Raw genomic sequence first — 26016 nt, forward strand, 5'->3', positions numbered from 1 at the left:
TACATAGTTGGGCTTGTATGCATACATAGTACATTTATATAAAAAAATCTGAAAGGTTTCGGATTTTGAATCCAACAGGGCGTTTTTTAATATTTTAGTGTGTTACCTTCATTTATTAAATATCATGTTCTTCGCCCTTAAACCATAAAACTCAGTTCAAGAGCAATATCACAAAATAATTTAAAATTCAGCATATCCTTTAGAATTTCCGATACACAGTCTCGCGCGATGGAGATCAAAATAATTTTTCTGTACAACGTTGCCATTACTCGCTTTGAAATCCTTGAGTCTGCTAATCAAAAATTTTTTTAAGTTTTCTGAAATACGAAATCAATAATAAAACAAATTGAAAATTTCAAATTTGGGTTACCAGATCTCATATGCGCAGTAGGATTACGTCATTCAAAATTGGATGACTATAGGTACTGTTGTTTTATCACAATTTGAGACACATACGTACATTTATGCAGATTCTTCATTATTTAATTTCTTTAAATATAATACAGGACCATAATATTGGGTGGCAACAATTTGAAAAGTTGCAGAGACATCAGGTATTTTTTGGAAGCAGGAAAAAGGGAAAATGAACGGTCGCCTTCGCCAGAATTCGAACCACGGATCTCTGAAATAGCGACCCAGCGTGCAAAAACCACTACACCACGAAGGCACGCTAGAAAGGCGGGAAAAATACCTTATAAAGTGATACAGACTTTTAAAGTTTTCAATGCAAAATGCAAAAACGAAAACAATAGTCCCTCAGGGACAAATCTCCTTTGGACTAAAAAAGAGATACTTGCAGTTTCATTAGTATTTATTTATTACATTTTATAGAAAAGAAGATCACCAATAAGTTTTCCTGCGTAAATTTTTTTTTTCTGTTTTTGCTCATTTACTTCAACAAAAAATAATGATGATACCTAATCATTTTTTTAAGGTTCGTCGTCTGCAAAGAATATCTTAATTCGTTAACCCGGTGCATTTAACTGAATGGAGGAGTCAATCCGGGTACTTTTAAGAGGAACGTCAAAGCTTCCTGACACTTCAATAGGGAAAGAGGTAACAATTGAAGGTAAATTCTTTTGAAATAATTCTTACCTTCCTGGTTTATGATTCAAGGAAATTTCTCAATGATTCTTCACATCCTTGCTCATTGTCAAGACGCATGCTGTAATTAAATAGTTCCACATTATTGACTACTCTTTCAGAGAGAAACAATGATTATTCAAATATTGGATTTGTAACCCTATCACATGATATTTACTTTATAAAAATACCTATCCATGATGAAAACTACTTTTCGAAATCAGTGAAATAATACTAATTATTGCCATTCGAAAAAGCGCAAAGTATTAATTTTTTTTCAAAATAAATCTAATTTTCATTGAATAATAAGCCTAGAACGATAAACACAACTCTATCTTAAATTAGCCGCTACGCGACCAGTCTTCGTCTGCTTTTAAATGCACCAGAAAAATGCCTAAAGGGAGCACCAAACATTAAATTTAAGAACTGCACAGAATTTACTCTGCAGAACAACTTTATCAAAAAAAATTTAATAAAATGTATCACATACTAAAAAAATTACAATGAAATAAGCAATATCCCTTAATACAAATATTAATTACCCTAATAAATAAATTAACGAACTTCCCGTTGCAAAATCTTAAGAATTCAAATGGTACGAAAGAAGTTAAGGACTTTTGTTTCCTAAAAAAAATCATGTAAAACTTTTTATATAATTAAAATTGTATATAATGAAAACATGATATAAAAAAATTACATTGAAATAAGCAATAAATCTTATATTTGCAAGAGAAAACAGTCAACAGTCCAGTATCCAAAGCAATGAATGAAAAACTGTTACCAAAACCCCATTTCTAAAAGAATGAAATTATCATCAGAAAGCAATAACCGATCAAAATTGTGCTTTCTGGATGGCATAATTCAAAATATACAAACCTCTTTGCCATTAGCTCATAAAGAGAGAAAGGGGAAAAATAAAGGAAGTTCTTTTCTGTTGTGCCTCGCGAGACACATGCGCGTCAAAATAAGAAGATTGCGTGTTGCGTGTATAATTAGCAATATTTTATCTCATATTTTCAACAGTCAGCAGTCCAGTATACAAAGCATTCAATGAAAAACTGTTACCAAAACCACATTTCTAAAAGAATGAAACTATTCAAAATGATGCGACTTCATCAAAAAAGATAAAATAAAAAACAATCTGATTCGAATTTCGAAACATCGCTTCGAGGTGCACTGTTTCTTGTTTAGATGCACGTATGTACAAAATTTCGTGGTCCTGGGTATATTAGCTTACGCTTAATTACTAATTTAGTTCTTTAAATTAAATATATATTTTTTCATATTAATTATTTTAATATTTAATTTATTTTTAAGATGCATGTACGGATATTTATACAATGTACACCAATACTTATGTAATGCAATGTACGTTGTACTTATGCAATATTAAACGTACGGATACTTATACAATGTACTTTTATGTAATGAACGGATATCTATTTTTAATTATTATTCTCATCAATATAAATCTTTTAAATTTTTATTCGCTTACAGATGCCGTATGGCATTCGTAACCTTTTCAAGTATATTTTGTCATAACTGAAATAAAAATTCTACCGAACACTTGATGGAATAAATTTGTCAAATTTGTTCGAATAATCGAATAAATTCGATTTTTAATTTTAGATTAATTTTCTATTTTTTCATAACTGAAATAAATATTCTACCGAACACTTGATCGAATAAATTTGTCAAATTATTATTGAGACTAATTTTATATTTTTTTCATAACTAAAATAAACCTTCTACCAAACCAATCAAAATTATACACATTGGGAAAAATAAATAAAACGTATTTCAAATTTGTATTTAAGGAATGGAAGCCTTAAATGAAGTGAATAAAATATTCACGCAGGTTTCCTCTTCTTATCTATTCCGGTAAGTTCCGATTAAATACGGGTGTGTCCTTGTTCTATTTTCGAAATCTTTGAACCTTTAAAAGCTCATTATCAATCTAAATGGAATTTGAATTGGAAAACTACAAGGACTGGCAGCGATAGCGTGGCCGAGCGGTCTAAGGCGCCAGTCTCTTCGGAGGCGTGGGTTCGAATCCCACCGCTGCCAGATACAAATTTTTAATGCAGCAGTGCAGCTTTTGTTTATATCCACAGAGATTTTCGATAGAGCAATTTAATATAGGTAATAGCAATTTGTGGCATTTCCGCACAAAACACATCTCGGTTATTTTTCGATAACTTGCAACAGCGATTATCAGTTTGTTTTATAAAATTCTAAGCTGCTAGATTACAAAAATATGTTGATGTTAAGTGTGAAGAATGATTATACGAATGATAGAGTGATTACAAAATTCATTTATTATGTTAGTGTGAAGAATGATTATAATATTATGACCTTAAAGTATATTTAAAATGTCAACTCATCTCCAAAAATCAGTTTCTTTATAACTGACTGGTATAAACATCAAAATTTGCATATTTCTTTCAATGCCCTTAATACGTTACTATTCGCTACTTTATGTTCCAAATATCGAAATTTTTATTATAATTAAAAATGCATATTTTATCAACCCCATTATAAACCATCTTGAACGCAAAACGGCAAATAATAATGTAACGCGCACTTTTAAAAGTTTTTAACATGTTGAGCCCGGCGCGGTCCCTGGGAGCGGCAGTGAACTTTCCGTTTGGCCGGCACTGGAATTTTCGTTTGGCTGGATATAGTCCCAATGAAATGTGATCAAATTTAGTTTTAATGAAATGTATAGAAACATTCTAAACAAAAATACGGCTTAGCTCGCTGCCGGCTGAACAGAAAGGACAGCAAATTCGGCGCCGCGCTCACCGTGTTAAGGGAGAGCCATAAAAGTAGCTCTTTTTATTTTCATACTAGCAGCCACGCGGCCAGCCTTCGTCTGGCTTTTAAATATACCAGAAAAATGCCTGAAGAGAACACCAAACGTTAGTTTTAAAAACTGCGCAGAATTTCACTCTGCAGAAAAACTTCATTAAAAAACCCCCCACAAATTTAAAAAAAAAAAAAAAAATTATTACACATGACAAAATTACAATTAATTAAGCAATATCCCTTAATAGAAATATTAATTATCCTAATAAATAAATTAACCAACTTCCCGTTGCCTTCTCTCGACAAACGTCCAGTATCCAAGAAAAACATTCAATTTAAAAACTGCACAGAATGATCGCCCTCATTTTTCCGAGTGGCAACAGTGCTGATTTTCAGCAGTCGGCAGTCCAGTATACAATTGAATGAAAAACAGGCGCTAAAACCACATTTCTAAAAGAATGAAACTATTCAAAATGATGCGATTTCATCAAAAGAGTTAAAAGGAAAAAAAAAATTTAAATGTTTCGAATTTTGAAAACTCGCTTCGAGGTGCACTGGCTCTTGTCTAGATGCAGCTATGCACCAAATTTCGTAGCCCTGGGTCTATTAGCTTATGCGCAGCACTACACAGACTCTTTTATTATATGTAGAGATAATTGAAAAATGACCAGGTTGGGTTTATATGTCTTAACTGAAAATATGAAATTACCTTGAACTCCTGTAATAGTTCAAATAAATAAATATATAGACAGACAGAAAGATGTACAGGCGCACTAAAACATCGCCATGGACAAAAACTGGTATCGCCTCACTGCACGAACCATCTATGGAAGTTCACCTTCGCGGAGCACGCTAACGCCATGCTCGGGCATTTGTTTACATGGCAGTTACGTATTAATATTGCATAATTTGCATTACAGACAATATTGAGGTAAGGTATACTTTACACGGGTACTTTGCATTTGCATGGATAAATACATATTGTATTTATTATATTCTGTATGTTATTTACAGATGTAATATACATATTTCTTTTGTGTTTCGGTTTGGAGCTTTATTGGTGGGGGGGGGAGTGATTATGGTACGTGGTTCGTTGTTTGTTTGGTTTTTGTTACACGGTTCGCAGTTTATAAGTTCATTCATAGTGCAGTCCATATTGCAGGACACAGCTTATGAATTGATTCCATGGTGCATAGTGTTGAGTGCGTAGTACTGATGTATTTGTCATACATTGCACAGTATGAAGTAGTTCGTAGTTTGAGTAGGTATGAGAAAAGTCACGGTTGTTTCAATAAACGGAGATATTTGAGTGTGTTTTCTAAAGGCACTCCTGCATAGTATGATGGTTAAGAGCGGATATTCTTATTGTCGCATTTTCTGAACTTGGAGAAAGACAGATATGCTATTAAGTCAACTTTTCCATCATTTGTAACCATATGTTTGAGGGAAATTTTATATAGAAACATTTGCCAATATGGCGGAGTTTCTATGCCACGTGCGGTCAAGGTGACGCCAGTCAAGTGCCACATCATCATTACAGCTTATTAAGAATTTAAAAATAGGATAATCCAAACCCTTTATGTATTCCGTCGGAGGAGGTCCTGTTAGGAAAGGTCCTCTTATTGATTAAAGGTTGTTAAATGTTCTTTTCTTCCCGAAATCCGAAGTTCATTCTCAGGTCCTAACTTCCGCAGGTCTCATTCGTAGCCAAAAAAAGGCTTACTGGAGTGATTACAGTATTTTCTCTCAGAATGATAATTACACTCATGTCCATAAATTAAGGATAATTCAGAATGACATGGAAATCGAACTCTAAACTAAAACTTTCACCTGTAGAATTATCGCCCACATCTTCAAGAATAATATGCAAATTACAGGAAGCCAATCAGATGGCGCCTATAGTACGTCACAATGACGAGAGTGTGAGAGAAGTGTATTGAAGGAATGGTAGCAAAGAAGTAAAATTGTTCGAAAGCGTTCTGTAAGCCGCTCATTGTTACAACTGAATAGTTATGCCGCAGGGAACGTATGTGGATAATATTTTACGTGGTAGAATTATCGGCCGACTGGAATGTGGGCGTACACAGATGGTAGTATCCGAGGAAGTTGGAATAGCTCAAAGTGTCATCTCTAGGCTTTGGAACGATTCCAAAATGATGGAAATGTCAGTAGATGTTACCGTATAGGTCCTTCCCCCCCCCCAAGTTACAACGCCGAATTACGACCGGTATTTGCCAGTAACTGTCAAAAACTGTAGACGGAGCACAGCATCATACGTCAGCTATGCTTAGCCACGGATACTAGTATTTTATTTAACCGGTCCTATGATCCAATGACGACGTATCACACGGTGCCTGTAACCCTTTAGGGCCTCCGTATTAGGCAGGAAGTGGCATAAAGGCAAGAAAGAGCAGTGCGAATTGCAGCCCTTCAAGCACCTCCTACATGTATACCGGAACTTCGGAGAGCATTTCTTTCCTGAGTGGGGTTATCTTCCTCGAGATCAGCTCGATAACTGGATACGTAGCATGCCTGGGCGTTCTACGGACTGTATTACATCTTCTGGAAGACAAGCAATGTATTAACTATCGTGCCATCCTTGTAATATTAAGTTTTTGTAAGAGAGGTTTCTTAATAATTGCTGGCCCCACCAGCGGCCGAGCGGTAACGTCGCTGAATACTGGTAGTTCGGTCCGTGGTTCGAATCCCGCGAACGGACTGGGTGTTTTCGTGCTTTTCCCCACGTGTAACGTGTATACGAGCCGGTTTCCCTTAAAGAGTCCTCCACGAAGGCATCCCTCCCTTAAGGCAGATAGCCAGAATAGGCTCAATTTAAAACTATTTTCCGATATGCAGTCTCACCCGCTGGAGATAAAGATACTTTTTCTGTAAAACGTTGCCATGGCTCGCTTTGAAATCCTTCAGTTTGTTAATAAAAAATTCGTTAAAGTTTTACAAAATATGAAATCGATCATAAAACAAATTCAAATTTTTAAATTAAGGCTTCCACATGCCCATATTCGTAGGAGAATAACGTCATTCAAAATTCGATGGCTCTAGGTACCGTTGTTTTGTCACAATGCGAGAAATATATATATATTTATGCAGATATGTCATTATTTAGTATCTTCAAATATAATGCAGGTTTCTAACATTTGCTGGCAACAGTTTGAAAAGTACAACGGACATTTATAGTGAATCAATGCAAAATCGCGAAACGGAAACAATAGTCCTTCAGGGACAAAGCCCCTTTGGACTAATAATTCAATAAACTTTGATTTAATTTTTTGGAATCTTTAACAGTAGGGTAGAAACTTATTCACACACTTCAATTACCTTTTAACAACAAATATTACATAACCAAATCTTAAGCGAAAACTAGCTCCATTGCGTAAAAATACATGAAGCTAATTATTAATAATGAACGAAAGAAAGTGGCTTTGAGTTAAGATGAACGAAAACATCTTAATATGCAGAGAAAATTGCATGTATCGAAAATCAGTATTATTAGACTGATCTATCAGATATAATCTAACCCTATAATAATCATCATTTATAATTTTTTAGATGCTGAAAAAGTCTGGAAAACTGTAGAAGTTTTCATTCATGAAAATATTTGCAAGAACAAGGTAAATAAAATTACTTTTTTATTTTTTATTAACTTCATAATGGAAAAAGTATAAATAAATATATTTTATTCTTTCAGTTTTATTTTTGTAAACATAAAACGTATTTTTATATTGTATTTTATTTCAAAAATATTTTTATAATTCTTTTCTAAATAACCAGGCTTGAACAGATACACTGCGAAAAATAGAAAAAGGAGAGTTCTATATCTTCCGTTCTACGCGGCCGATTAACGAAATTCGAATTGCGTTTTTCATGTCTCAAAAGAGCGACTTAGGTTATATATTAAATTTACATATAGCGTTATTCTAATTTACATATAGCGTTATTAAATTTACATATAGCGTTATTCTAATATAGATATTCTGACACAAAATCAGACTTTTTCTGAAATGATATGCCAATTTGTTTCCACATTTCGATTCTACTTCTCAAATTATGCTTAATATTAAATTTTGTAAAATTTGGTGCGAAATTTACGGAGAAACTCAAAAATTTACCTTGGTGCACTTTTTTCAGTCTGCGCCACTTGGTGAAATTTTTAATTTATAGTAATCTATTTCTTTTTTTTTTTTTTTTTTCTTTTTCTTTTTTTTTTTTTTTCAATGACGCACGAGCGGGAAAAAGGTCCTTCGTTCATTCTTTCAAATAATTTTTAAGAAATAATTCAAATAATTTTAAGTGCGTAAAGCCACATTTTCGTTATTATCGCTTATAATAAATACGCCAAATTTCAAAACGCGCCAAAATATAAATTCACGTATATCTTGGGAAATTTTGAATAAAAAACTAATTTTTTGCAGGATCTGCTTTAAGACGATGGTAAAAATGTTATACATTGGAATTCAAAATTGTTTTCGACAAATTTATGAAAATTATTTTAAAATACAATTTTAAAAAAGAAACCATAAAAATGGGCCAGATTTATTTAGAATGAACCTAAATTTCAAGTTCTGGAAGAAGGAATCAAGTAAGTTTAATAAAAAAGAGATATTAATAAATATGTATCAAATTCAATTAACATTGAGAAGCTAAAATTTTGAGAGCTAAGTTTTTAATAACTGCTCGTGCGATTTTTACAAAACTTGGCAATTTGGCATTATATGAGTCGTAATGACAAGATACCTATATTAGAACAATGCTATACATAAATAAAATACATATCCTAATTCGTGCGTTCGGAACATGAAAAATTCATGAACATGAAATTTCGTCAATCGCCCCAGTAGAACTGGAAATATAGAACTGTAACCCCCTCCTTTTTTTTGTTTGTTTGCATAGTCTACATGTTAAGTAAATTTTTTCTTGTGAATCTTTTAATGAGTGCTATCAGATCGTTCGACTTTAGTGAAACAAGTGTCAAAAATGATTGTTTTTAATTTTTAGAGCAAATGCTGGTCTGTATCATCTTTTACATAAAAGCCATTTGAGAAGCCGCAAAACATAGTTAATTGTACTGTAGTTTCATAAGGAGCATTATTTTGTGTTAAAGAGAAAAAATATTGTTTAAGTTTTTCAACTTGACTTTTATGAAATCATAAAAGTTATTGTTGTGGAATATGTTGTGGATAGAAAAACATATCCACAACATATTCCACAACAGCACGCTATCAACACCTTTCCTAACGGAAAGAGGCTAGGGTCTAATTTCTAAACTTTGAAGTATCGGAACCTTATGGAAGACTGTCAGAAAAGAAGATCAAAAATAAATAAACAAAATGACTAGTAAAATAATTAACCAATTAAAAAATTATTAAAATTAAATATGTAATATAGAATGATTAAACAATATTAAAATTTAATAAAATGTAAAGAGATGAATAAGAATATTGTTGCGTTTTTCTTTCTTCTGACGCCAGTTGTTACGTTATTTTCTTCCTTCACGTTCGTACGGGGCTCATGAGGATTTGGAGTGAATAATGACGACACTACTTGATGAAGTATCGAAACACACTTTATTAGCCAGTATTGTCAGGACAGCTCCAAAACACGTTTTACAGTCGTCTATAAACTACTATAAAAACGCTGATACGATCAGCGATAGAGCTTTCATGTTATCAGGCTATCACGGTGGAGACAGCTCCACTGCAAAGCACCATAGTACAGCTCCAGACTCTGCTCGGTCGTTCTCGGAACTCCACGTACCCTCGAGACTCTGCAAGCTACAACTCGCGATACACTCGACGACAAACAGAGCATGGCTTCCGACTCTTCGTTCAGTCGTTCCCGGAGCCCAACACGCTCTCTCGATGATGCACTAACGGCGATACACTAAGAGACTCCTTCGATGAACTCGACGACCCACTAGGCACTCGCTGCCCGGCTGTCAACTCGATCGACTCCTCAGAGATTAACTCGCTAGACGAGACACCAACTCGATACTGACTATCTCGCACTCTAGACGAGACACTCTTACTCGCCCTCTCAACGAGGCACACTCTGAGACACAAACTGACTGGGGACCAGCAGGGTTTATATAGCTTTCGGCTTGTGTTCGAGAACATTCTGGGCTAAACCGGTAAGAATTCATTTCAGAAGGTTCTCCATCCGTCCATGGCATATCGCCAATTTTGTCGCCAAATGTGGCAACCCTGCCTTCCCTTGCGATTTTATGGCAACCCTAAAACTACTTTGCGGGGAAGCCATCTTACCGCGCCGGTACATTTCGAAACAATATAATAAGTTAATAAATAAGTGGTAAACAATTAAATATTAAAATAAAGTACTGGACCTTTACTTATTTAGGTTTCGGTCGAAATTACAATTTCACACAAAAAAATAAGAAATAGCTTAACTGGTCTGCGGTTTAATTTAAGCTTTGAATATAATGCATTACTTCAAGGGATGATAGAAACAGAGACCATTCTTTATCTAGCACACCAATGGTAAACGTTAAAATGATTAAGCTTCACTAATTAAACTAGAGAGAATGTTAAAAACAGTAAGAGAACAAGGAGAAAATTTTCATGGATGACCGGTAGGTATGAAAACAAAAGTTCACCGAATCCGAGAGTTAGCGAGAAAAAAGTAACACGTGACAATTTTCAACTCCCGTGTTTGGTTATTACCCGTTGTTCCAAAAAGTTATGAATGTGCTCTTTTCCGCGGGATTACGCTAAGGTTGGAACGAAAAATTTACCCGCTGTCAAAAATTCATTGTACTTTTTGGAGAAGAAGCCTTTTACAATTGGATAGGGGCTTTTTTTTGCTTTAAAGTCCCGACCTCCATCCAAGGGTTTGTTTCCCAAGGAACGAAAAGCAAGCATTTCAGAAGTTAGAATCGATTTTTATTATAGTTTTACTTTTAAAATACTGAAATTGTAGTTCAGTTACATTAAAGAAGTTCTGGAGCCTTATTATTTAGAGCTCCGGTGCACTCCAGCTAGAACTACGATTTATCCCAAAAATTAAGAAGTGCAATTTAAGCTCTGAAAGTGGCTAATATTTACTTTAGGTTATACTTATCGAGTTTTACACTAAAATAATAAAAACTTAATAAGTTACATAAATGAAGTAATAATCAATAGAAATAGAATATATAATGATAGACGAATCGATTTTGAAACCAAAGTGATTTAGCTTAAAAGGGATATACTTTTTATAAAATTGTTGAATTTCTATTCAAGCGATCTTGGGTGAATGATTCACCCAAGATCGCTTGAATAGAAATTAAGAGTCAATACTTAAACATTTATCGTGTTTCGAGCACTAATTTTAATACTTCTGTTTCATTCTTTTCATGCAGAGTGTTGTAATCCGCCAAATCGGAACCTTTTGTGTCAAAGAGACGAAAATTCCGCTCGCACATAATCCATTAAGATATCTCTTCAAGAGAACACCAATGTTCTACGCTGCCTCACAAATGTGCTTATATTTCAGAATAAAGCCTTCTAGAGCAGAAGGTATGTAACATTACTTAGATTTACTGACATATATAAATAAATACGTCGTATCCTTAAAAGTTCTAAAGCAACTTTCATGTTATCGACAGCTGATGTAAGTAGATCTATATGTTATTAATTACAAAAGGTTTTAAACGAGACATATTCATGATTTATCCTTTTCTAAAAGAAATCAATTTTTAAAAATTTGAGCAATATAAAAATTTACGCCTTTGTTCAGCCGCTACAGTAATATTTAAACACATTCTAAAAAATAAAATACAAAGCGTTTGATTCTCTAATAACAAATACTGATCGAGATGTTTACTTTGGAAGCTCAAGACTTACGGCTTTGAGTAGTCGGTAAAAACAAAAATAATATTAAATAAAAAATGAAAAACAATCTGATAGCTTTCAAACTTTAAATTACGCCTAAACAGGCTTTCTTTAACATTTTGCGTGTTACCTTTATTTATTAAATATCATATTCTTTGCACTTATAGCATAAAATTCAATTCGACAGCAATACCGCAAAATAATTTTTAAATGAGCATACCTTAAGAATCTCCGATACTTAAGAGTCTCGCTCGCTGGAGATAAAAATGTTTTTCTTCTTTTATGTACAGAGTTGTCATTCCTCGCTTTGAAATCGCTGAGTTTGTTAATCAGACATTCTTTAATGTCTGAGAAAATATGAAATTGATAATAAAACAAATTCTAAATTAGGGCTTCCAGATGCCCATAATTGGTGGAGGATTACATTATTCAAAATTGGATGGCTCTAGGTACTGTCGTTTTTTCACTATGCTAGAAACATACATTTATGCAGATACTTCATTACTTAGTTTCTTTAAATACAAGGCTGTAATATTTGGTGGCAACAGTTTAAAAGTGAATCAACGCAAAATGCCAAAATGAAATTAATAGCCCTTTTGGGTTAAAAAAAAAAGGACAACTATGGGGAATTTTTTTCCCTTTCGTTTAAAGTCATTCAATGTGCAAGTGTAAAACCATATTTAACATTATTATATATGTTATATTTATTATGCCGAGGGCATTTTCAACTGAGTAATTTATAAATTTTCCAATGCAAACTCGGGTATTTACGAACTACTCGTGTGAAGATCAGTAACATCCACATGAGCACTTCATAAATACTAGAATTAGGACAACTTGATGGTAACAAAACCGAATTCTAATTTTTCCATCATGAAAATATATAAAGCAAACAACGATTTAAAAATAAATATATAATTTAACAATTTTAATAATTTAAAAAAATCTCCTTTTATTTACAGGCTCAAACTTTCTAACGGGGATTACAATTTTTCTAGCAAAAATACTGAAAATTCTGTATTAAAAAACATTATTAATCGCACGAAATCTGAGGGATATTCAAATTTTTTAATAAAAGTCTTAAAAATGAAGCATTAAAAGTGTCCGTAAAAATATTAAAAACATGTAAACACACATATTTTTTTTTTTGGGGGGGGGGGTACTTTTCCGTTTCGCCGGCGCAAATCTCTCCAAGCAGACTTTGTTGACGACAACATACAGTATACACATAAAATATGTTAACAAATGTTAGTTCTAAGAATTTTTTATTTTGAAGGCATAAACATTTTAATATGGTTTATAATTTGTAATAATAAAGACAATAAATTTGTAAAAAGACAATTTAAGAATTTACTATGCTATCATGGTTCAACATCCTGATTCGCCGGTTCGTATCACGTGACAACAAGTGATCTCATTTCACGTAAACTACGCTACAAAAATATAATTCTCTCAGTAATTATCTACATTAATTTGAAGTTAAATCTTAATTTTGAATACAAGTTTAAATGCAAGAATTATTTCAATTCCTACAAATAGCTTACTGAGAAATTATGCAAAACCGTAGTGCTTTACTTCGCTAGTGCATTCTCATTAGAATGGATGAATTTAACCCTTAACTTTGCCTTTTCTATATTTTCGCCTTCGGGTGAGCGGTGTGATTGCATCCTAATTGACTTAGTTACCGCAAATAGTCTTAGGGCATAAAATTTAATTATCTTTGTAAATATTCTATGTAGTTGTATGCCAGTATTGAAAGAAACAATCAATCTGGTAAGAAATAGCTGCGACTTGTTTCGAAAATGAGGTGTAAAAGGTTACCAGCGAAGATATTCCGTTTGGCCTCAGTTGTACCATTACTGGCGACTTTATCGTTTGCGCCGGCAAGACGGAAAAGTACTTTTTTTTTTTTTTTTTTTTTTGTGTGTGTGTGTGTGTGTCGACTTTCTCTGTTTCAAAGAACACAATGATAAAAACTCAAATTACATTCTGATCAAGACAAATTTTATATTAAAAAAATTAATATCCAAACAAAGAAAGTTATAAAAATTTGACTTTTTAATAAAGAAAATGACAAGTACAACTAGCATATTAAAAAAGTGAGGATTGAATTAGGACAAATAGGGAAAAAAAAATTATCTCCAGTGCGCGAAACTGTATCGGAGATTTTAAAAATATGCTATTTTAAAATTATTTTGTGGAATATACATATCTATTGTTACAGATTTTATATTTAATTTGCTAAATTTTAGTAGAATTGTAATAAAAATTGTTTCATTTTCTCTTGCAATGCTTCCGCGACGAGTTTTAAGAGAAAGCTACGCTGAAAAAGTAAAAACAGGAGTACGCGCGTTTTAATACAGGGGGAGTTTTATACTCGTTTAAATTTAAATTTGTTTAAATTTAAAATATATATATAAGAAGTTTGACTTCCGTACAAAAATTGACTGCCATATTTAATTTCAAATTTGCACTGGCCTTAAAGAATCTGTTAATTAAGTTAGAACAATTCGACAAAATAAGTTTGCAGCAAAATATGTGTGTAATTTAATAGGCCGTACACTGGAGTCATGTGGATTCCACATCAGATTTTTTTTTAATTTCAAAAGGGTAAAAGAAAAAATATTTGCTCGATTTAAAACATTTTTACATTGGGCTACATGTAAGACCAACAGTTGCAAAATAAAGCTCGTGCAAGGATTTTATGGACAGGCGTATGGTATGTATAGACATATTTTCACTCTGTACCACTGTCTTCCTAACATGAATTCATACCAACAAGCTAGTTTAAATTATGCTTATTTCTAACTGAAATTCTTAAGAAATACATAACTCAATTTTAAAAACTGATACTTTCAAAATAATTCATTTAGAAGAAGAATCATTGAGAATGGTTAATGTAAAATAAACATTTAAATCTTAGGCGTAAATTAGAAATTTAACCTTTTATGTGAACAAGGATTATTAACAGTAACAAAATTAAGTTTTTTTTACAATCGAAATAAGATTTTTTAAGTATTTATTCTTTTACATTCGGAATAAGGATCGATTTTTAAGTGTTAAATAGTACAATTTTTAAAATTATTAATTTTTTTAATTAAAAAATTGTTAGTTAATTGTTTGTAGGAAAATATCAAAAATTGTGTAAATAAAAGTAAAGACTTCCCTCGCTTTTTAGATCTTCATAACGATCATTCCGCTTCCTAACGATAGATGGCGCTTTTCATTCTTTTCACATTGTAATGTAATTACACATATTTCAAGGGAAAAAGAAAAAAGAAAGGAAAGATAAGATAAATGAAGGAAAAAGAAGAAGGAAAAGGAAACTAAATATTGCATTAATAGCGACAAACTATCTTGCAATCAAAAAAATTTTAATAAAAATAGATTTTTAAACAGTTTTCTTAAAAAAATCATTTTTAGTTGAATAAATTGCCTTACTTCTTTAAGCAGTAATTTTAACGTCGCACGATCTTTCCTGATTGTTTTCACGAATTTCAGAGATTCTTCTAATGGATTCTTTCAGAGATCTTGCAAAAGAAATGGATATTAAATTTTTCTGTGATGTTGAATAAATCCATAATTTTCAGATATTTTCGAATTATTTTTTAACTTTTATCAAAATTTATGCATTTTTTCCATATTTATATATACTTTTATGCTATTAGAATTTTTGCGAAATATATACTGCACGCAAATTCTATTCAAAAATTCGAACAAAAATTTTGAATCTTCGCTTTTGTCTAGATTTTCTTTTCTCTGAAGTACTACTATTCTATAGAATGAGTGTCCTAAAAAAATAGATTTAAAAAAAAAAAAAAAAAAAAAAAAAAAAAAAAGGTTTTTCTTAGTCCAAGGGTCGTTAGCCCAGAAGCTCTATTAATTTCGTTTTGGCATATTGCGGCAATTCACTATACATAGCGAATCACTTTTCAAATTGTTGTCACCCAATATTATCGCCTGTGTCCTATTTAAAGGAATTAAATAATGAAGAATTTGCATAAATGTATGTATGTTTCTCGCATTGCAATAAAATGACAATACCTAGAGCCATCCAATTTTGAATAACGTAATGCTCCACAGAATATGAGCATATGGAAGCTCTAATTTGGAATTTGTTTTATTATCGATTTCATATTTTGTAACACTTTAACGAATTTTTGATCAACAAACTCAACGATTTCAGAGCGAACATGTACGGGGGAGGGAGGAGGAAAAAAAAAACATTTTTATCTTCAGCTCGCGAGATTGTAACAGAAATTCTAAAGATATCACCTTTTAAATATTTTACGATATTGCTATTGGATTGAATTTTATGGTTTAAGTGCGAAGAACATGATGTTTAATAAATAAAGGTAACAACCAAAAATTAAAAAAAGACCTCTTGGGCGTAATATAAAATCAGCTTTCAGAATTAACTCCGTTCTTGCGCAGTCGTAAGTAAATAAAGTTTATCAACATGATAAAAGTTTTAATTGTTTAGAGAATATAATAATTAAACTAAATTCTACACCTTTCGTCAAAACATTCTACCACTCTTCCTGTGTATGCTCTCAAAAACAAATAAATTTTAGCATCAAGATGAATTCTTTATAAAAAGAAAATCTGCAAGCCTTTACATACAATGCTGTACAGAGTTCAGAGAATAAATTTCCAAGAAACATTTATGTTATAGGGAATGTATGGGCACGTTGAAGCACAAACACAAGAAATAAAACATGAAAGAAAAGATACACACTCTCTTCACCTTACTAATTAGTTAGGTTCCGAACGACCGTTCGTAACATGAATTTGTTCATAAAATGTTAGTAAGCTCGATACTTGTGAGATAAGCGCTATAAATACTGCCAATAAAAAATTAAAAATATCGGGGAGAAATCAATAAAAAAAAATTTAATTTTATATACAGTACATTATAAATAAATAAAAAATCCGACAGCTTTCAGATTTTATATTACGCCCAAAGGATTTTCTTAACATTTTGTGTGTTACGCTTATTTATTAAATATGTTCTTCGCACTTAAAACCATAAAATTCAAACAAACAGCAATATCACAAAATATTTAAAAAAGAGCATGTCTTTAGAATTTCAGATACACAGTCTCGTATCTAGAGATATAAATGTTTAGATCTAGAGATATAAAGTCAGTGAGAGACGATTCTTGCGTTAAGTTTCCGTTTCCCTAAATCTTCGTGTAAAATCTTATGACACACGTCACGATTCAAATTCAGTTACGGTATATATTCAGTTACCGATATCATACGACGTCTTCTTGCAATAACCTAAAGTTCAATTACTATAAGTTGCATGGGATTACAATCAATATAAACAATAGCAATTTATAATACATTTAACAACAATAATGGTATTAGGTTAGCATTATTAAATCTGTAATGGTGTTGTGTTTATAATAAGGATGTTATAAACGTAACATATATAATACACTCTTTCGCAAAAAAAAAAAAAAAAAAAAAAAAAAAAAAAAAAATCGAAGCACCAAGAAGGACTTTTGCGATCGTGACGAAATTTGGTATGCAAAAACATCTTGATCGAACATGAAAATGATTAAAGTTTCAAAGCAAATGAACAGGAATTGCCATCATAGCGCGCATTTCTAGTTCTCAATTCGCAAAGTATAAAACCAGTAACAGAGGCGGAAAATTTATCTTTTTTTGTTGCTGCCATTGTAATTCCGTAGAGAAACAACTAAAGATGCCATTACGACGATATCAAAGACCTTACGGACAACTAAACGACTTCGAACGTGATTTCATTGTAGCTTCGAGAAGCTGAGTGGTCATACCGAGCAATAGACCGCCACCTGCAGCGTCCGGACACTGCTGTGCAAAGAGGTTGGCAGCAATGGTTGCTACAAGGAAGTTGCCGACGAAATGAAGGCTCTGGAATGCCAAGGAGCACAAACGCGAGGCAAGATAGGATGATTGTTCGCCAGGCCCGAATCGTCTCAATGGTATCATTGTCGACTATTCAACGCACTACAGCCACGTCTATACCTCCCGTGGTACCGTCCACCATCTCACGGCACTTGTCTGAGGCGGGGTTACGCTCACAGAGGCCTTTAAGACGTTTGCTTTTTGACCCCACAACATCGGCGGAGTCGTCTGTAGTGGTGTCGCAGTCGATCATCATGGCTGGCTGCCATCAGACTGGCATCGTATAGTGTTCAGGGATAAATCCCGCTTCAGTCTTGAAGCAGATGACAGTGTTCGTGTCTGGAGAGGACGGGACCAAAGGTCTCTACCAGCCTTTGTTTTAAAAACGCATACAGCCATAACCGTTGGTGTGATGGTGTGGGGCGCTATTTCTTATGACAGCAGGTCATCTTTAGCCATCCTCCGTACATCTTTAACAGCTTAACGATATGCTGATACCATCCTGAGGTCGATTGCATTACCCTTCATCGCACTTCGTACTGGGGCAATTTTTCAACAAGATAATGCCAGGCCACATACCGCTCGCTTATCCTTGGACTGTCTCCGTGTGGTTGATACTCTTCCTTGGCGAGCAAGGTCACCAGACCTTTCCCTAAATCGAGCATATCTGGGACATGGTAAGCCGCCACATTCGGGCACCACGAAATATCGCAGATCTGGAGCGGCAACGGATGAATGCCTGGCAGAATGTGTCGCAGGATGACATTAGGAACTTCTACCACTCCTTGCCTCGATGAATTCCAGCATGCATTGCCGCCAGGGGCGGTTCGACCAACTACTAATTTGAACACTCAATGGGTGATTGTGAGCCGTGAACAGGTAACATGACCTAGATTTTTTTAATCATTTTATTGCCTGTGTATGAGCTATACTCATATTCAATTTCATCAAAAACAACCACTTCCTTCATGGTGCTTCGATTTTTTGGAAAAGAGTGTAAAATGGCATTATGTTTATATCACTGTTATTTTATTGGAAAATAAATCAGCTCTTTCAAGGGATATTTTTCTTGCAGATATTCCTCCAATCACCTTTCTCAATCCTTCGACTATCGCACAGCGTTGCCACATCTCCAGACACAAAGTAAATGAATTAATCAAGGAAATCATTGTCTATATCTATAGGTGTCTTGCAGCAAATTCCGAAGCGAAATTGCCTATACATGGTATAGGAACTGTGATTTTCAGAAGTGATGCAGTTAAAGTATCTTTCGAAAAAAGTTTTCTTACGGAAATTCAAGGAAATGATTTGACTGAAATACATGAGCCATGTTTGTAGTGAAACCAGCTTATGATATTTATATTATTTGAAACTAATATCTAAATTTCATGTTTATTTTAATTTATTATGCACAACTTTCTTTGTAATTCATAGTATTACTTTTCCATGAATACTGTATCAAACAAGTTGATATTTTACTCTGAATTCCTTTTATTTTTTTCCAATGGCGGACACTTGCCTATGTCGACATCGGCCACTTCCAACGCCAGATGTGGTGGTCTCTTTATTATGGAGGCATCCAACAGGTGGGCCACCTTTGGCTTCTATGAAGGGACAGACAATTACAACCATGCCTCCTCCGGGATTCGAACCCGGGCCCTTCGGTATCGCAGTCAGGCTTCCCTAACCACGATACCGCCTGCGCGGCACTCTGCATTCCTTATGCAAATCCTCCCACTTATGCAAATTTTCCCACTGAAATAGTACTTGATGTTGAACAGCAGAACAATAATATAGTAGCAAAAATTTTGGTGTTAAGGTGAACGAAATACACAGCGACAAATGAGAAGTGAATACCTACAAAACGAAAATTTGTAAAGCACAATTAAAAAAACATTTGATGTGTACACCACATGACTTCCTTTCCGTATAATTTAACACATGAAATCACGTGACTGGAATATTAAATTATGCGCATTTTTCCTTGCATTTCACTTAAGGATTGAATTAAATCTACCTCGTCGATAGCGCATAAACCATAATAGAATAAATGCACTCTTTCAAATTCACTATATTTGTTTACCATAGTGACACTCTGGCGCTAGATTCACTTAACAGTATTATTTTTCGTTCAACTCAGAATGCACAAAATTTATATCGTTTAAAGAATTATCTGATCGTTGCCACATTATCTATTCAAATACTATATTAAAGCTAGAACGATGTATAACAGAAATTAAGCAAACAAAACAAAAAAGCAACAGTTTTTCACAGACGATTGAGTATTTCTCATTCAATTAATTCAGTTCTGACTTCGCGACAAGGCAAAATTACATAAAACTCTAAATATATGTATTAAAAATTACGTAAGTAAATCTTAAATACTTATTTCCTCAAAAAAAATTCCAGAAAGGATTAAGCATGATTTAATTTGCAATAATAAATGAAGGCGTTATCTTTGTTGTTGCGAATCTAAGTTTCTCTAGATTGGCAACAAATCCAATATTACGCTGTTTCAAATGTAAACAAACAATAGCAGCCATCAAAAAATTATTAGGCTTAGCGGCACATAAACAACTTTAAAATTGTTAATAATTCTAAAAATATTGCATACAGATTTACTAAAGGCATAAAATCCTTAACAGGAAGATTAGAACAACATGATTCAATCATTTTTAAAGCAAAACAAATATGCAATTTAGAAACATATAAGAATAAAGAAACTGAGATCACTGAGCCGAGTAACAGAGAGGATATATATATATATATTTATATACCTTTGGTGCGGCCGATTACAACCAAAATACGAGGTACACAACATCTACATGTTATAGGAGTCCCATATACAAAATTTCAACGTTCTGAGGCTACTCGTTTTTGAGTTATGCGAGATACATACGTACGTACTCACAGACGCCACGAAAAATTCTCTTCAGAATTCATTTTAAATCAGTTTTACAATTTTTGGGGGAGAAAAGAGTCCTTTATTTTCTGTCCTTACGTATGGATGTCACGAAAAAGCATCTTTAAATTGCATTCGATAGCGGTCAAAATGGATATTTTCGTTGAAATTATGAAGCCTGAAATTTTTCGCGATTACAATACTTCCTTTTTACTTCGTACAAGGAAGTAAAAACAATTCATAACAAAGTTGTCAACAATTCATAACAATGTCAAGACATGTTGCAGGGTTTCCTTTAGTTGAAATAACGAATTATTCAGATTGTGTAATCTTTCCTGAACTCCTCAACTTCTCCTCACATTTCCTCGCCAGGATGCTAATTAAGTTAAATGAAGTGATTATTTAAACGGGTGAATCTTGGAGTTTATTCGGAACGGGGTTTCGCTAGCCAGAGCAAGTTTCGTTTCTGATCTCGCTGATACGCCTTTTGGCCATTTGAATAAAACGCTCTTAAGTTCTACCACAAGTTTTCGGTGTTATTGTAAAGCAAGAAGTACGTGCCTTTCTGTTCATGTTTGAGAATGATAAAGGGTTATTTTCACCCTTCTTCTGTGCTGGTAATTATTTCACGCCTGTGCGAGAAGTCTCCAGGTTCATTAGTAGTATCTAGATAAGTTTATAAGGTATTTCTTTCGCCTTCTTGGCATCCCTTCGTGGTGTGGTGGTCTGCACGCTGGGCGCGTATTCCAAAGGTCCGCGGTTCGATTCCCAGCGAATGTGTTGCTAATTTTTCATCTTACCTGCTTCCAAAAATACATAATGTCTCTACAAGTTTCTGTGGCCAAAACGAGTTACATCCTATAATGTTGCAAAGAAAAATTTTGTTTGTTAACTTTTATTTACTCCGTTAATAGTAGTGTTAAAGTTTTACATTAAAATGCTATAAAATGCTACGAATATATCTATATTCTTGAAACCTTCCTCAGCTGTATAATACCAATAATGTACCATAAAAACAATTATCAATGTGTATTTTTCTTTGTATTATTAAATTAAATAAAGTCTAGGGGAAAGTGCAGAATCCCCCACTGCTTCGTGCGTTTCTAAAAATCGCAAAATTGAAAATAACAAGTCAAAGAATTGCACAAACACGGTATCCATGTACACATCGACCTATTTTCACTTAAAAAAATCACAAAACTGTACATGATAATTGATAAATAAAGGTAACACACAAAAAATCGCCTCTTTGGACGTAATTTTAAACCGGAAACCTTCCATATTTTATTTCACTTTTTTATTGCCTTTTTGTTCTTCATAAAGCATTTTTAAACCTTTTTTGCCTTAGGAGAGCACTGGCAGTGCCCATCAAATTTGATTACAGAAAATGGCGCAATTTGCGCCGAATTGTCCTTCGTAACCCTCGATCCGGACTGGAATTTCCATGTGAAAGCACATAAGGAATTCGCCAAATGATTTACTTTCACAGAAACTCATAACATCTGCTCCAATTCCATAAAGCATCATCAAATTTTATGACAGGCTAACATGACAGCCATCTTCTTTGTTATTCAACAAATTGAGGCAACTACCAGACTGCTATTTCGACAATGCAAGAGAAAGTGTAATCCGTCCGTACGCCGTTTTAAAAGCAGAGAAATTCTCATGCGAAACAACGCTTTCTGGTCACTTTCAGACACGCCCTGTGCTAAACTTCGTCAACAAATCAGCCTAAACAATCTACCACCAAACATACCTGACCTTAATCTGCGGCAGTGGTTTTTTGTAGAGACATTAAAAGACCGTTTAGCAAGCCAAAACATTTTGCTGAAAAAAGCTTTTAGAGGGTGAAGTGCTTTCACCTAGTATTACAATTATATTACTGTTCTTACGCCTTCTGCTCGGAGGTTAGTGTTGCATACGAATGGAGTTTTACCCGTGTATCATGTTTGGCTATTGTTAAACAGTTTCTCACCTTTATGTTTGTTGTTAATTTGTTATTAGTCCAGTTGGTCAAGGAAACATATTTGTTCTTAATGCATTTTGTGGGCTATTCAATGCTTTTGGGTCTTTGTTATTCGTGGAACACACACACACATATTCAGGCGAACATCGCTGTAACGAGACCAACTTATAACGACCTAACATTTTTATCTCGTCTAGTTCCATACACATTTAATGTTATTTTATGCTGTTATAGCAAACCCTCAAGAGTAAGAAAATCGCATATGACAAGCTGGATATCTTGGAATGTTCTTTTTTTATACTTTTCTGAATTTTCTGCTCGTTTTAATGAAAGAGTTATTAATCGTTGAAATCAGCCATGTTTACGATATTAGAATCGACATTCCGTCCGTACAGGCAAACACCTTTATAGTATTTTTTAGCTCAAACCACGTTAGCACAGAATGGTTATTAATTTCGTTTTGGCATTTTGCGTTGGTTCACTATAAATGTCGGTTCACTTTTCAAATTGTTGCCACCCAATATTATCGCCCTGTGTTATATTTAAAGAAATGAAATAATGAAAAATCTGAATGAATGTATGTATATTTTTCGCATTGTGATAAAATCACGACACCTAGAGCCATCCAGTTTTGAATAACGTAATCTTCCACCGAATATGGGCATTTGGAAGCCCTAATTTTGAGTTTTGAATTTGTTTTATAATCTATTTTATATTCGTCAGACATTAAAGAATTTTTGATTAACACACTCAACGATTTCACAGCGAGCCATGGCAACACTGTACAGAAGAAAAAAAGCATTTTTTCCTCGAACAACGTAAGACTGTCAATCGGAAATTCTGAAAATATGAGGTTTTTATATATTTTTAGCCCAAAGGGGCGTTATGCGTAAATACTCTCTAAATGTGTATGTGTGCGTAAAGGCCCCTTTGGGCGTAGTATAAAATATGAAAGCTTTCAGATTTTTATTTATTTAAAATTTATATTTATGAAGAGTATTGCGATTATTCCTACAACATCTGCTGAAGTTAATGCGGAGTTAGAGGAAATACAAAAAGCTGTATTTCGTAGTCGTTCCCAAATAATCTCCGTCAGAGATACAACAGTTATCCCCAGCGAATTTGCCGATTATTGTTCTAAACAGAATATTAGTCATCGTTTAATTACTACTGGCCAGCCGAGAGGTAACGGACAAGTCGAACGCATCAATTTCGCTCAGTGTTATTCTAAGGTATTTCTCCCGTCTTCTAGCATGCCTTCCTGGTGTAGTGGTCAGCACACTCGGTGCGTATTCGAGAGGTCGAGGTTCAAGGTCTTGGCGAGAGCATTGCTCATGTTTCATCTCTCCTGCTTCCAAATAACCTAATGACTTTACAATACAAGCTCACAAAGGAATTGCAGCAGACTATTAAATCAACATGTGAAGTATAAATACCACAGGCCTTGAATTGCTCTTTGGTACAAATCGAAGCTGAAATTCAAGCAAATTTTGAAACTGAAAGACATGGACTTAGAACGCATGCGGAGCAACAGATACTTAAAATTTATGAAAACAACAAAACGTTTAATTTAAGAGGAAGAGAGCCAAGATCATACAATGTCAAAGATTTAGTAGCTAAGCTAGAATTCAGATTTTATACTCAGACAAAAAGAATTCAGACAAAATATTTCACAAAAAAATTCTGCTTTCGCAGCGAGGGACACAGGCACCATTAAAGCATATTAGCTATAAAAAATCGCAGCAAACATAATAAAGAATTTCAGTTGTTGCATTATAAATTTAACGAAAACAGAACGCGGAAAAATATTTAAAGCCATCACAGTAGCTTCATTTGGGATCATTCAATCGATATTAAAAAAATGAAGAAAGAAAAAAAAATCTGAAAGTTTCAGACTTTAAATTACGTCCAAAGAGGCTTTTTTTTTAACACTTCGTGCGTTACCTTTATTTATTAAATATTCTTCACACTTAAACCATAAAGATCAGTTCAACAGCAATATCGCAAAATAGTTTTAAATTGAGCCTATCTTTAGAATTTCCGATACAAAACCTCACGCGCTGGAGATAAAAAAAAATGTTTTTTCTGTACAAAGTTCTCATCGCTCGCTTTGAAATCCTTGCATTTGTTAATCAAAATTCGTTAAAGTTTTACAAAATATGAAATCAATCATAAAACAAATTCCAACTTTGGGCTTCCACTTGCCCATATTCGCAGTAGAATCACGTCATTCAAAATTGGATGGCTCTATGTACCGTTATTTTATTACAATGCGAGAAATATACATACATTAATGCAGATTTTTCATTGTTTAATTAATTTCTTCAAATATAATGCAGGACTCTAACATTGGGTGGCAACAGTTTGAAAAGTGATACAGACTTTTTTTCAACGCAAAACGAAAACAATAGTCCTTCAGGAACGAAGCGCCTTTGGACAAAAAAAAATATTAAAAAGGTAAGGTTAAAGATAACACACAGAACGTTAAAAAAATCTGAAAGCTTTCAGATTTTATATTACGCCCATTGAGGCTCTTTTAGCGTTTTGAGTGGTACCTTTATTTATTAAACATCATGTTTTTTGCACCTAAACCATAAATTCAACAGAAATATTGCAAAATTATTTAAAATCAGCTTATCTTTAGAATTTCTGATACACAGTCTCGCGCTGGAGATAAAATGCTTTTTTTTACGTAGAGTCAACGATTTCAAACTGAGCTATTGCTCGCTTTGAAATCGTTGAGTTTGTTATTTAAAAACTCATAAATATTTACAAAATATGAAATAGATTGTAAAACTAATTCGAAATTTGGGCTTCCAGATGCTCCTATTCTCAGTAGGATTACGTCATTCAATTTGGGTAGCCCAAAGTTACAGTTGTTTTATCACAATGCGAGAAACCTACATACATTTATGCAGATTCTTCATTATTTATTTTCTTTAAATATAATACAATGAATAATATTTCGTGGCAACAATTTGAAAAGTGATATAAGGTAGTTCTCCCACTTTCCTCGCGTGCCTTCGTGGTGTAGTGGTTCTGCACGCTGGGCCGGTATTCGACAGGTCCGTGGTTCTATTCCCGGCGAAGGCGGTTGCATTATTTTTCATCTCGCCTGCTTCCAAAAATAACTAATGCCTCTACAGTGGCACCCGAACTAAAAGGGTGTTGGATGAGGATTCTCCACACTCAAGATTTGGCGATTGGGTCCCCTAAAAACCCCAGTCGTCCTTTAAAAAGGGGAGTATATAAGGTATTTCTCTTGCTTTCCTTGCGTGCGTTCGTGGTGTAGTGGTTCTGCACGCTGGGCCGTTATTCCAGAGGTCTATGTTCCGATTCCCTGCGAAGGCGGTTGCTAATGTTTCATCTCTCCGGCTTTTCCAATTAACCTAATGTCTCTACAGTGAAACGCCGCCACAAAATGCTCAAACGAAATTTATAGCTCTCTTGGGCTAACGACCTTCGGGCTAACAACAAACAAAAGTTAAAGTAACAACTTGTAAATAAAGTTTACAAAC

General features: G+C 33.8%; 1 protein-coding gene across 1 annotated transcript; it reads left to right on the top strand.

The window, feature by feature from the left end:
- Positions 1-933: 933 nt before the first annotated feature.
- Positions 934-22008, top strand: LOC118196780 (uncharacterized). The gene is made up of 4 exons (XM_085826079.1): positions 934-1069; positions 7459-7520; positions 11264-11420; positions 21881-22008. Exons 1-4 carry the CDS (start codon positions 988-990, stop codon positions 22006-22008), a joined length of 429 nt encoding a protein of 142 aa, XP_085682205.1. The 5' UTR covers positions 934-987.
- Positions 22009-26016: the final 4008 nt, after the last annotated feature.

Source organism: Stegodyphus dumicola, chromosome 10 (assembly GCF_044657685.1).
Source record: "Stegodyphus dumicola isolate Sdum_Otavi_A_Nest chromosome 10, ASM4465768v1".
Classification (NCBI taxonomy): domain Eukaryota; kingdom Metazoa; phylum Arthropoda; class Arachnida; order Araneae; family Eresidae; genus Stegodyphus; species Stegodyphus dumicola.